This window comes from Microtus pennsylvanicus, chromosome 13, assembly GCF_037038515.1.
Source record: "Microtus pennsylvanicus isolate mMicPen1 chromosome 13, mMicPen1.hap1, whole genome shotgun sequence".
In the NCBI taxonomy this organism is placed as follows: domain Eukaryota; kingdom Metazoa; phylum Chordata; class Mammalia; order Rodentia; family Cricetidae; genus Microtus; species Microtus pennsylvanicus.
This window is the reverse complement of record NC_134591.1, coordinates 58,013,893-58,025,924: the sequence shown is the minus strand read 5'-3', so window position 1 is coordinate 58,025,924 and position 12,032 is coordinate 58,013,893. Positions and strand designations below refer to the sequence as shown.

The 12,032-nt window shown below is 43.1% G+C and overlaps 1 protein-coding gene across 8 annotated transcripts in view; it reads left to right on the top strand.

Moving 5' to 3' along the window:
* Positions 1-11,110, top strand: part of Thrap3 (thyroid hormone receptor associated protein 3) — a 33,243-nt gene extending 22,133 nt beyond the window's left edge. For 4 of the 8 annotated variants that reach the window (XM_075945844.1, XM_075945843.1, XM_075945846.1 and 1 more), the window contains 7 exons: positions 548-720; positions 1,877-1,988; positions 3,294-3,378; positions 4,942-5,129; positions 8,141-8,336; positions 8,751-8,894; positions 10,343-11,110. In XM_075945844.1, coding sequence (XP_075801959.1) covers positions 548-720; positions 1,877-1,988; positions 3,294-3,378; positions 4,942-5,129; positions 8,141-8,336; positions 8,751-8,894; positions 10,343-10,564 — 1,120 coding nt within the window. In that variant the 3' untranslated portion in view covers positions 10,565-11,110. Of the gene's footprint in view, positions 1-547; positions 721-1,876; positions 1,989-3,293; positions 3,379-4,938; positions 5,130-8,140; positions 8,337-8,750; positions 8,895-10,342 lie in introns of all 8 variants that reach the window. The other 4 variants (XM_075945840.1, XM_075945839.1, XM_075945842.1 and 1 more) reach the window with 1 other exon arrangement.
* The last annotated feature ends 922 nt before the right edge of the window (positions 11,111-12,032 follow it).

The window sequence follows — 12,032 nt, the reverse complement described above, 5'->3', positions numbered from 1 at the left end:
AAAGAACTGACTCCTACATGTTGTATTCTGACTTTGACTTGGTGCGTGCCATACACGGTCATCCTCCCTTCCCTGGCCCAAAATAATAATAGGAAACCATGGTTCCGTGTTGGAAAACTCACATGCTTAGTATGCATAGGGCCCTGGCTTTTTTGCCCAGCATTCTACCTCCTCACCTCCAGCCCATAAAGCCTGGCCTATTCATTCAGTCCTAGTACACTCAGGAGTCTGAGACAGGAGGATGACAAGTTCACGGCCAGCCTTGCAATATATAGGGGGAAAACTATCTTGAAAATTAGCATATTTTTATAGTTAAAGAATTGTGACTTTCAGCCAGGTGGTAGTGGCAGCACATGCCTTCAATCCCAGCCACCTGGGAAGCAGACAGACAAATCTTTGATTTCGAGGCCAGCCTGGTCTATAGAGCAAATTTCAGGATAGCCGTGGCTACACAGAGAAACCCTGTCTGAAAAAAACCAAAAAGAAACAAGAATTGTAACTTTCTATATCTCTTGTTACACTGATTCTCCTTGTATTTGTCTTTCAGACCCAGTGGCTTATTGGCTCAGGAAAGAAAGCTTTGTCGGGATCTAGTCCATAGCAATAAAAAGGAACAGGAATTTCGTTCCATCTTCCAGCACATACAGTCAGCTCAGTCTCAGCGTAGCCCCTCAGAATTGTTTGCTCAGCACATAGTGACGATTGTTCATCATGTTAAAGGTGAGTAGAAACAGTTTCCACACAGTAGTCTTTGTTTTTCGAGACCGGGTTTCTCTGTGGCTTTGGAGCCTGTCCTGGTCTATAGACCAGGCTTGCCTAGAACTCACAGAGATCTGCCTGCCTCTGCCTCTGAGTGCTGGGATAGAGAATGAGGAAGCCTCTAGGACGTTGAAAGCTAAAGGCTAGATTAAAGAAATATCAGTGCTTAGCCGGGTGGTGGTGCTTTAATCCCAGCACGCAGGAGGCAGAGGCAGGCCTGGTCTACAAGAGCTAGTTCCAGGACGGGCTCTAAAGCTACAGTAAAACCCTGTCTTGAAAAACCACAGACACACACACACACACACACACACACACACACACACACAGAGAGAGAGAGAGAGAGAGAGAGAGAGAGAGAGAGAGAGAGAGAGAGAGAGAGAGAGAGAACAGACAGATCAGTGCTTTAGGGGAGAAGTTTCCATGTTTTAGAGATGAATTTCTGAAATGCTAGCATCTATAATCTTGATAATACAACCCTCAACATGAAGTATGGGGAGTGGCTTTTTTAAGGATTTGTGTGTGTCTGTGTCTGAGATAGGAGGTTCCCAAAGAGGTCAGATCCCTTGGAACTAGAGATAGATTTGGTTGTGAACCATCTGACAAAGGTGCTGGAAAGCAAACTTGTGTCCTGGGAAAATAGCAATCTTTTTTAATCTCTGAGCCATCTCTCCAGCCTCTGAGAAATGGCTTTTCCGTTACCTCTTTTCCTTTGTAGCAGTATCTTGTATACGTTTTGATGTGAATTTCTTTCCCAAATTGTTCTGTCATCCCCTGGGCAAATGAATAGTGATGCACAGGTTGAGTAGTGGGCAAAAGCAATGATGCAGAAAGCTGAATTGGGCCTGTTACAGGCTCCATCTAGAGTTAAAGTCAGTAGTCATTGGTCCTGTGCCCCAAAGGGAGGTTAGTGCCAGATTCTTTGACCTTGTATCATGTCCCTGAGATAAGGGAGCTTACTAGAAACCCAGCATTAGATGTCTCTGAACTATCCACTTTCCTTCCCTTTTTTAGTATGTTATATGGGTTTGAATATTAAATTGTATCTCTGGCTACAGGTCCACTGAACATTGTATCTGCCCTAGATAACATATTAATGTATTTCTTTGAATCTTAACAGAACATCACTTTGGATCCTCTGGAATGACATTACATGAACGCTTTACTAAATACCTAAAGAGAGGAAGTGAACAAGAAGCAGCTAAAAATAAGAAAAGCCCAGAGATACACAGGTGAGGTTCTCAGCCTACTCTGAGGGTTGTAATAAAAGACTTTTGTCATTTGGGGGCTGGAGAGATGAATGGCTCAGCGTTTAAGCACACTGACTGCTCTTCCAAAAGACTTAGGTTCAATATCTAACATCCACGTGGATGCTCACAACTGTCTGTAACTCCAGTTCCAGGGAGGGGATCTGATGCCCTCATACAGACATACATGCAGGCAAAGCAGCAGTGCATATGAAATAAAAAATAACTTGTCATTTGATATTAAACTGACCTTTTTGCATTCTCCCACTAATGTACTTTTGATCCAAAATTTAGGGTAAAGTAATATTACCTAGGGCTCTTGGAAATCTGAGGACTTTTTATTTGAGAATGGAAAGGATGCTTTGAAGGCTGTAGTTTCTCACATTGGGCCCAAAGAACCTGAGGTTTCTGTAGTAAGAATAAATACTGACTTCTCTAAACAACATTATCTCTTTCATTTAGGAGAATTTACTGGGGAAGGGGGTTGAGGGAAAAGCTTGAAATTTACTTATCTCAACAGTTTAAATGAGGTCCAGCAGATTTAGAAGAATTATCCCTTGTAATTCAGGAAATCTGTTTGGAACATGGAGAGCTTGTCTGGAATCAGCTTGGTACCAAGGAAGATCAAAGGAATCTGCCTTGCTAACTAGTAAAAAATACCGTCAGGAAGTGTGTGTCTTAATCCCAGGACTAGGAAGCAGAGGCAGGCAGATCTCTTGAGTTTCAGAAAAGCCAGGTCAGAAAAGTTCCAGGACAGCTAGAACTACTACATAGTAAAACACACACACACACACACACACACACACACACACACACACAAAAAACGAACAAAATGGGAAAGAATAGAGTGCTTTTCTAGTATATGCAGAGCACTTGAGTCCATTTCCTAGTAGTGTCCGCCCCAAAATAAAATAAAGGAACTTGGGCTGGCAAGCTGTCTCAGTGGGTATTGTTGTAGATCCCAGGTTCCATATTGTGGAAGGAGTGAACTGACTGCGTAAGTTGTAGCATGTGCTTTAAACAAACACATATACACAAATGAATATAATACCTATTTTTCAATTATTTACTTTGGGTGGAAGGAATGTTTCTATTACAGGTATAAATAATACAGTGTATGCTAGGCATGCACATGTAATCTTAACATGAAACGGGGGAGAAATAGAACTAGTAGCAGATAAACTATAAAGAGTAATTATGTCTATGACTCCATTACCCACCTTAGGGTCTAGAATGTTAACCAATATTGTTCAGTAGAATAGTATACTATTTCTGTGTTTTTAATTTTAGGAGGATAGACATTTCCCCCAGTACATTCAGAAAACATGGTTTGACTCACGAGGAAATGAAAAGTCCCCGGGAACCTGGCTATAAGGTGAACTGTTGCTTTGATCAGTAGTTCCAACATAATGAGTGCGTTGGGCATGAACTTGACAGAAATGTGTTTGTTTAAATTACTCTCTACTTAAGTTTGTGTTTTTCTTTTAAGGATGGGCATAATTCTAAAAATGAACTACAAAGGGTTAATTTTTATTAAAATGTATCAACAACCTTTGTGAAGTGGTTAGAATATGGTAAATGACCCCAGAGTCTATTGAGGTGAGCTTGAGAAAAAAAAGAGAGGCGTTTTGGAACAAGTGCCCATGATGAGAGAAGAAACTTTTTGTGATATTTTTCTGCTTGTAAGTATTATCAAATCAACTGTCTACATGCACTATTTCCAACCATGATTTCAGAAAGACATGCATGTCAGAGCAGAGTGAAATATTCATATCTTAACTCAGTAGACTGTGTTCAGCAGCTGGTGCGCTTTTTTGTTTTTTCCTAACATTGTACCATATCATCTGTCGATTACTGTTACTTTAAAATGGCCTGGCTACATTTGCAATGATATGCACATAACATTGTTACTAAGAGATCAGACTCCTTTGCAGTCTTTACTATGAAATAAGTAGATGGAGTTTTTAATATTTTAATATTTATTCACCATCATTCATATATACAGTTTAAATTTAAAATAAGATGGCTGGTCTATGCTACTGAAACCTTTTTTAAAATACTGTTTTAAAATTTTCTAGACAAATTTGTCTTTTTGGTTGAAAGTGTTGAGAGATACTCCTGTGCAATCTCTCATTTTCCACCCGTTTCCCTGTCTCCACATGCCCTCAGCCTGGCCTTAGTGAAGCAGCAGAGTCTATGCTCCATGCCTCCAGCAGTCAGCTCCTCAGTGATGGAGTGGTTGGCTACCTTTGTCCTTTGTTGTCATTTGTTTGTTTATTTATTGGCTTTTCGAGTCTACAGAGGTCTTAGACTCTCAGAAACAAATTGATAAAATAATAAACCTTCCTATTATTCTTGTTATTTAAATGAAATATTGCATCCAAAAGTTTATGGTTCATATATATATATATATATATGGTGTTAATAAAGTGTGGATGGCTTTCTGTTAGCAAGGACCTACTTCTATTAGGCAAATCCTAGTGCATGATGTCCCTGAAGCCACATAGACATTTATCCTCAAGAAGTTTTTGGGAGTTATTGAAGGCCATTGTAGATGTGATCTGGGCAGTATTGCTTTTATCTTTACTTATTCTTGTACATTAAGGTGATTCCACACGGTAGTGGGTGGCCTTCTTTAGATAGGGAGAAGTGAGCATTTCCTATAAGCCTAATAAAAAACATTTTCTAGAGCTGATTTTGGCCATCTCAGCATACACACTTATTCAGCATATACACTTAGAGGCATTACTGGGACACAGGAAACAAAGATTCACATATACCGTTTTCAAGAGATAGCACCTTGATTGTTTAAAAAAACAAAACTTTTTGGGGTGAGGCTTTTAGATTCCCAGTGTCTCCATTGGCAAAAAAACACATTTAAGAGTGAGTTAGCAGTTCTGGATCCCAAAAACCTTAATTTTAACATCTTTTTCAGCAGGCTGAAGGCAAATACAAAGATGATCCTGTTGATCTCCGCCTTGATATTGAGCGTCGTAAAAAACATAAGGAGAGAGATCTTAAGCGAGGTAAATCAAGAGAGTCGGTGGATTCCCGAGACTCTAGCCACTCAAGAGAAAGATCAGCTGAGAAAACAGAGAAAACTCACAAAGGATCAAAGAAGCAGAAGTACGTGATGCCCCTGCCTGTCACCCTAGATTCTGGAGTAAAGTCTCAGTTATTCACTATTTTTTATTGGTGGTGGTTGTTTTTCACCTTTCACTACAGAGTCTAAACATGGAACCCTTGCTAGCCCAGAACTTACTATGTAGACCAAGTTGCTCAGTCCCTGCCCCTCCAGTGCTGGGATTACATGAGCGCACACAACACTTGTTCATTTGGGCTTGTGAGTACACCAGGCCTTCTCATCAAGAGAACTTCATGGTTAGGAACTAAAACATCTGTAGCATTGTCTTCCCTAGCTTGAAAATAGAACTTCTTTATCTAAGTAAAGGAATGTTGCAACGATTGTGAAGATTGATCAAGTTTGTGTGACAGGTCTTTTGGGCATGTTCTTTCTCGTTGAGTATTTTCTTAGTGTGCTTATAGTTTAGAAAATCATTGATAGCCGGGCGGTGGTGGCGCACGCCTTTAATCCCAGCACTCGGGAGGCAGAGGCAGGCGGATCTCTGTGAGTTCGAGACCAGCCTGGTCTACAAGAGCTAGTTCCAGGACAGGCTCCAAAACCACAGAGAAACCCTGTCTCGAAAAACAAAAAACAAACAAACAAAAAAATACTATAACATCTAATACATTTGATTAAAAGTACTGTTTTAAAATCAGGTGAGACGAGATAGAACAAGATTGTTGTTTCATAGACAATTCAAAGAGGTGTTCCAAATATTTCTTTTAAAAAGCAGACTTTTTTTTTTTTCATTGTTATGTAGGGCAACATAACATGCCAATGCCATGATGTTTCTGCTTTTTTTGGTGGTGCTAGAGAGTAAACCTTGGGCCTTGCATATGCTCTGCAAGTACATTTCAGCTGAGCTACAACCAGCCTTGGTGCATTGTTGAAGGTTCTATGGTTTCAGTCACCTTTCTTTAAATGGAGCAGAGTTGAAGCTTTAACCTTCTCAAAAAGCGATATTTCTGCTATTCTGGACTTGAACTGGCTGGCAGGCAGCCTTTGTCTCGGGCTGGCTTTGCCCACTAAGCAACTAAGGATGACCTTGAATTCCTTCCTGATTTTTTTTTTTTTTTTTGTCTCCCACAAGTCCAGTTTATAGGTGTGCACCACATTGCCACTGGTGGAAAGTGGAGTGAGTCCCCGTAAGCATCTCAGTATTGAGTATAGAAAAGTAATTGATACTTATTTCTGAAACATGCCCAGCTCAGAGTTGCACTGTGACTTTCAACAATTTACTTAGAGAAGGTTTCCAGCCCTACCAGAAGTAACAAAAGAGGCTACTAAGTGACCCTGAGGTGTCAGGAGGACTCCCAGGAATACCTCAAGGTATTCCTTGGTTCTTCATTTATAAAAAGCACGTTGGGGCTGCAGAGTTGTATGTTACTAAGAACACTTGTTCAATTCTCAGCACCCACTTGGCAGCCCAAACTATCTGTCTGGGGAGATGGTGCCATCTTCTGGCCCCCTTGGGCACTGCGTGCTTGAGTGACTGAGTTAAGCGAAAACCTTTGAACACTGTTCTTATTACTGTCTTTTTACAACTCATAAAAACCTCTGTTTTGTTTTAGCATTTTTGCTGTTTTGGTTTTAGTTTTTGCAAGCAGGGTTTCTCTGGGTAACCCTAGCTGTTCTGGTACTCACCTGGTAGACCAGGCTGACCTTGAACTCAGAGATCTGCCTGCCTCTGCCTCCCAGGCACTGGTCAAATTGGAAGCTTTTTCTTTTTCTCCCAAGACAGGGTTTTTTTTTTTTTCTTTTTTTTTCTTTTGGTTTTTCGAGACAGGGTTTCTCTGTGGCTTTGGAGCCTGTCCTGGAACTAGCTCTGTAGACCAGACTCACAGAGATCCGCCTGCCTCTGCCTCCCGAGTGCTGGGATTAAAGGCGTGCGCCACCACTGCCCGATCAAGTTGGAAGCTCTTGAGAATCTTATTTCTGAAAACTTCTTACCATAACACCAAGTATCAGAGTGGTTAGGTTTCTGCGTTCTGGTTTTGAGTACAGCAGTGTGGATCTCTTGTTTTCATGGGAGGAGAAGATACTTAAACAAGGGGGCTGGGCAGAGTACTTTTTTTTTTCTTTTCTTTTTTTAATGTACACGAGCGTTTTTCTCCTAAGTCTGTGTACCATGTGTACACCTGGTGCCCAAGGAAGCCAGAAGAGGGCATTGGCTCCCCAGGACCAGAGTTACAGGTGGTTATGCGCTATCATGAGGTTGCTGAGAGCCGAACAAGTGCTCTTAAAAGCTGAAACAGTTCTCCAGCCCCAGAATGCTTCTTATAAATGAGGCACCAAGGAATGCCTGGAGGTCTCTATTCCTGGGAGTTTGGTCCTCTGACATCTCAGGGTCATTTAGTAGCCTCCTGTTACCTCTGGCTGGCACCAGCCTGTAGTGTGTAGACAGTGAGTCATCATATTAGTCTAATTTCTCTAGTCTGTAATTTACCCAGATGAAGGGAAAGGAAGAGATACGACTCCAGGAGAAGTTGCTGCAGATTCTAGACTTAAGAGCGCAACCTGTTTGAGCTCAGTAGGAGGTGGTTGTATAGAGTTAGTGGGCTAATTAGAGCCAGGTTTGTTTCCAAGCTCTGCTCAGCTCTGTCACCTATGAACTGAGTAATGTGGAATTCTCTGGTCACTTTGTCAGTAAGGTGTTCTGACATTTCATTTCATCTTAAAGTGTCTCCCACCCCCTTGTGCCCGTCACAAAACGGCATTTGAGTGCCAGGAATGACAGCACACTAATAAGGGTTTGCTGCAGTGTCAGAGTCAGCCACTCACACGGACCTGGCAGGCTGATAATGGAGCGTTATTTAATAAACATAATGATTATTTTATGTTCTTTATGTTTGATAACATATTCACCACATGCTTAGAAATAGGTATGTCACTGAAAATGACTTACAGAACCACGTCTGCTGGGTGGGTTGGGGTGAACAAAACCCGCTTGCTTGGTAGTTAATCTCTGATGCTGCCGGAACCAGTCTTGATTTCCTTCTTCTTCTTCATGTAGGAAGCACCGCAGAGCAAGAGACCGGTCTAGGTCCTCCTCTTCCTCTTCCCAGTCGTCTCACTCCTACAAAGCAGAGGAGTACCCCGAGGAAGCAGAGGAAAGGGAGGAGAGCACCACAGGTTTTGACAAATCCAGACTGGGGACCAAAGACTTCGTGGGTCCAAATGAAAGAGGCGGCAGAGCACGGGGAACCTTTGTAAGGGCCTCCCTTTTTCTCTAAGCCTCCAGCTCTTTCTAGTCCCAACTAAATGTCAATAAGACACCAGTTCTTCTGCCTCTGGTCTAAGCAAGCCAGCTGTAGACTCAAGATTCTTTGCTTCCCAAAGCTTCTATGTTCACTTGTTTCTTTGTTTATAATCACTTCCAAAGCCTCTTATAGCTTCTCGTCCCAGAATTTACCCCATTTCTTTGGATCTTGCTTGAAGGCGGCCCTCTGGCCATGTGTATGTACCCTTGGACTGTCTGCTTGGGAGGAACGAGGATAGAAATGAGTAGAAGCTAGTTTAACTGCGTGTGATAGGAGGGCAGCTGTCCATTCCTTGTCAGAATGTAAGGGATTTTCTACTGCTGACATGGACCTTTGTTTCTTTTGCTTCCTTTATTTCTACAGCAATTTCGAGCAAGAGGGAGAGGTTGGGGCAGAGGAAACTATTCTGGTAACAATAACAACAACAGCAACAATGATTTTCAAAAGAGAAACCGGGAAGAGGAATGGGATCCAGAGTACACACCCAAGAGCAAGAAGTATTACTTGGTAAGTGTCTGGGACTAACCAGGAAAGGGCCAGAGAGCCTTTGGCACACAGTAACTGATTTGAAGGCTTTAATTGGTCTATCTGACCTTGTTAAATTTGTATACAGGCATAGAGACTGTGAATGTGTTGGTATTGTGCTAGCTAGATGGCTCTTCTCTAGAGGGTTAAGTCAGTTTTGGCTCCAATGTGGTTTATCTTCTGAACTGTTTATGAATTCCAAAATAAGCAAGAAATGTCACTGTTGCCTTTCTTGTCCTGTGGACTTTGACTCCTCCCCCGCTCCCAGCCTCTGTCACCCTTTACTCCTAGATTGACAGGAAAAACAGCTCTAGAGCTGTCTGAGGAACAAAAAGGTTGTTAGCATGATGAAACTGAGGTTTTCCTCTTACCTGTGTTGTTGTGGGTCATTCCCATGCTCCTCGGACTGTTACATGGTCGCTAACCCCTGCCCTTGCTGGGATTCACTGGGCCTGTATCCAAGCCTGTAATTCCTGGGCTTTGGCCTAGTTGTTGGAAGCCAGTTTGAAGCTTTTAGAAGACCTGAATAGGTGTAGAATTGCTGTGAAAGGAAAAGCCCTTTCCTGCTTTTGGTTGCCACCTGAGGGAACATTGCCAGTTCTGATCTGGTCATTGTGGCACTGCAACCTTGGACAGAGGCAGCTGACAGTCAGCTGAACTGACCTTTAGGAGCCTAAGAATGGCTTCTGTGAGTGGATGGTGTAACCTGTGAAGTGATGAGAGTCTAACATGAGACAGAAGTTGCTACTACAGTTTTCAGAATTCTTCACTCATTCCACCTTTGGTTCTGTCTCTGCTGTGGAGACTGTCAGAACAGGGGTAGTTTTCCTGCTGTGACAGACAGACACTGCTCCTTACTGTTGAAGATGACGTGCTGCAAGAGGGCACCTGGGCTGGGGGGCTTGGAAAGGACTGGAGCCCCAGGCCAGTTCCATTCCACATATTAGTATGATTGATTTTTCTAGATGCCTCCTTTGAGTAATGGTGGTGTACGGTTGCAGAGATTCTTCTATGGCTACAGCAGTTAAGACTACTGGCTGCTCTTAAAGGAGACTTGGGTTCAGTTCCCAACACCCACAGGCAGCTCACAGCTGTCTGTAACTCCAGTTCCAGGGAATTATTTTTAAAAAGAGAGAGAAATGGTGTTCTAAATAATAACAGCTTGGTTTACGTGATAGTCGTAAATGGCAGGATAGACAGACGGGGTAAATGAGCTAGTGCTTTCCTACTACTCTAACACTTGTAATGTCCACACTGTTGCCTCAGAGTTCCCCAGGTACCCAGAGGTGCTCTTGGATCTGAGCCTGTGGCAGTATTGGAGTAGAATGGGCAAAGGGCAGAAAAGGTCGCAGGGGCACAGGCTTTCTGGCCTTTGTGGTGGGGACAGAGAAGAGAACACTAGCCCTGATGCCAGTTTTCTTTGCTTGCAGCATGATGACCGGGAAGGTGAAGGCAGTGACAAGTGGATGAGCCGTGGCCGTGGCCGAGGAGCCTTCCCTCGGGGTCGGGGCCGGTTCATGTTCCGGAAATCCAGTACCAGCCCCAAGTGGGCCCACGATAAGTTCAGTGGCGAGGAAGGAGAGATTGAAGACGATGAGAGTGGGACAGAGAACCGGGAAGACAAGGACGGTCTGCAGCCCACAGCTGAGTAGGGCCACTCTTGATGGAGCCCTGGCCCAGGGAGAGAGGCGCTGGGAGAGGCTGGTGGAGCTAAACAGGGAGCCTCAAGAAGATCCTGCAAATCCCACCCCACAACCCACCAGCCACACAGAACCTACAACAGCAGAGTACACATCCCTGGTGCTGTCCCACTGGACAGAGGACACTGGCCCCAGAGCCTAGGATCAGGCCCATGTTTTGAGCAGCCCACAACACACTGGGCTCCCGCTGTTTCTTGTTTGTTGTTGGTGTGTGGGGTGGGGGCAGGGTAGGGAGAATGATGCTGATGCTTGGGTTTTTTGTTTGGTTTTGTTTTCCTTTCCCTATTAGAAACCCAAGTTTCCTTAATTTCCTTTGGAACTAAGAGGATGAACTTGGTTTTCAGTCTTTTCCCGTCCTGATTTTTAAAAGGCCCTTACATTTCTTTTTGTTTTTTTTTCTTTTCTTTTTACAGGATATGTAGTATATTAGCAGAAAGATTTAATTTGGGCAACTTTGATTCTTAAAGCATGTGAATAAACATTGACGTGTTCGCCTCAGTTTGGGACCAAACTGCTTGGATCTTTGTAAAAACCGGTTTTGTATGTCACGGAGGAGTTTAAGGCCTTTCTGACCACCTTGTGTTCCCCTTTCTGCACAGCCATGTGTCACGTGGAGTTGCTCCCAGCCTCCCCATGCATCCTGCTCTTGTCTGATTTCTCCTGGGCTGGGCTTCCTATTTTCCACCAGCAGCTCCAGTATCCTAAACTTTATAGTCCTGCTGGTCCTCAGCAAAAGGAGTGGAAACTGGAGGGCAGTTTCTGGGCTGTTTTCTAAGAAACTTCTGAATTCTATTATCTTTACAAATATAAGATGAGAAAATAATTTTTTCAATATTTTTTATTGATCTTTTTATAAAATGAAAAGAAACTCCTATGATCGATTAAGGATGGTGGTTATGGCTGGGTGGTTTGTGGGGTTTGTGTGTTTTGGTTTTGTTCTTTTTTTTTTCTTTTTAACCTTAAGTTTTGGGTTGAAGCATTTTCCAATGTTGGGTGGGGGCATCCTCATAAAAGGGTCCTTGTGCTTGCCTTCCGGGGAGGCGGTCCCGAGCAGGTGAACCACAGCAGTGCATATGTTCTATGCCGACTGCACCCTCCTCTTCCCCCAGCCTTTGCTCTTGGGTTATTGCTACTTCCCCTTACTTTGCTAATTTCTATAGTTAAGTTGGATTTACTTGAATGATTCATGTTTAGGGGAGAAAGAAAAACACCCTTAAGTTTTTGTTTCAACTCCTCCTGCAAATAAAAACAATAAACGAAGTGACAGATGCAAATGGACTGTGTTCCTTGTCCTAACACCTGCTCCAGCCACCCTGGGGCGGTAGGTACCGCCCACAGAAGTTTCCATCCCATAATATACTCTTTTTCTACAAAGAAGCACCTGTTCTCAGGAAAGTTCCTTCATTCTCTCCTTTAATAT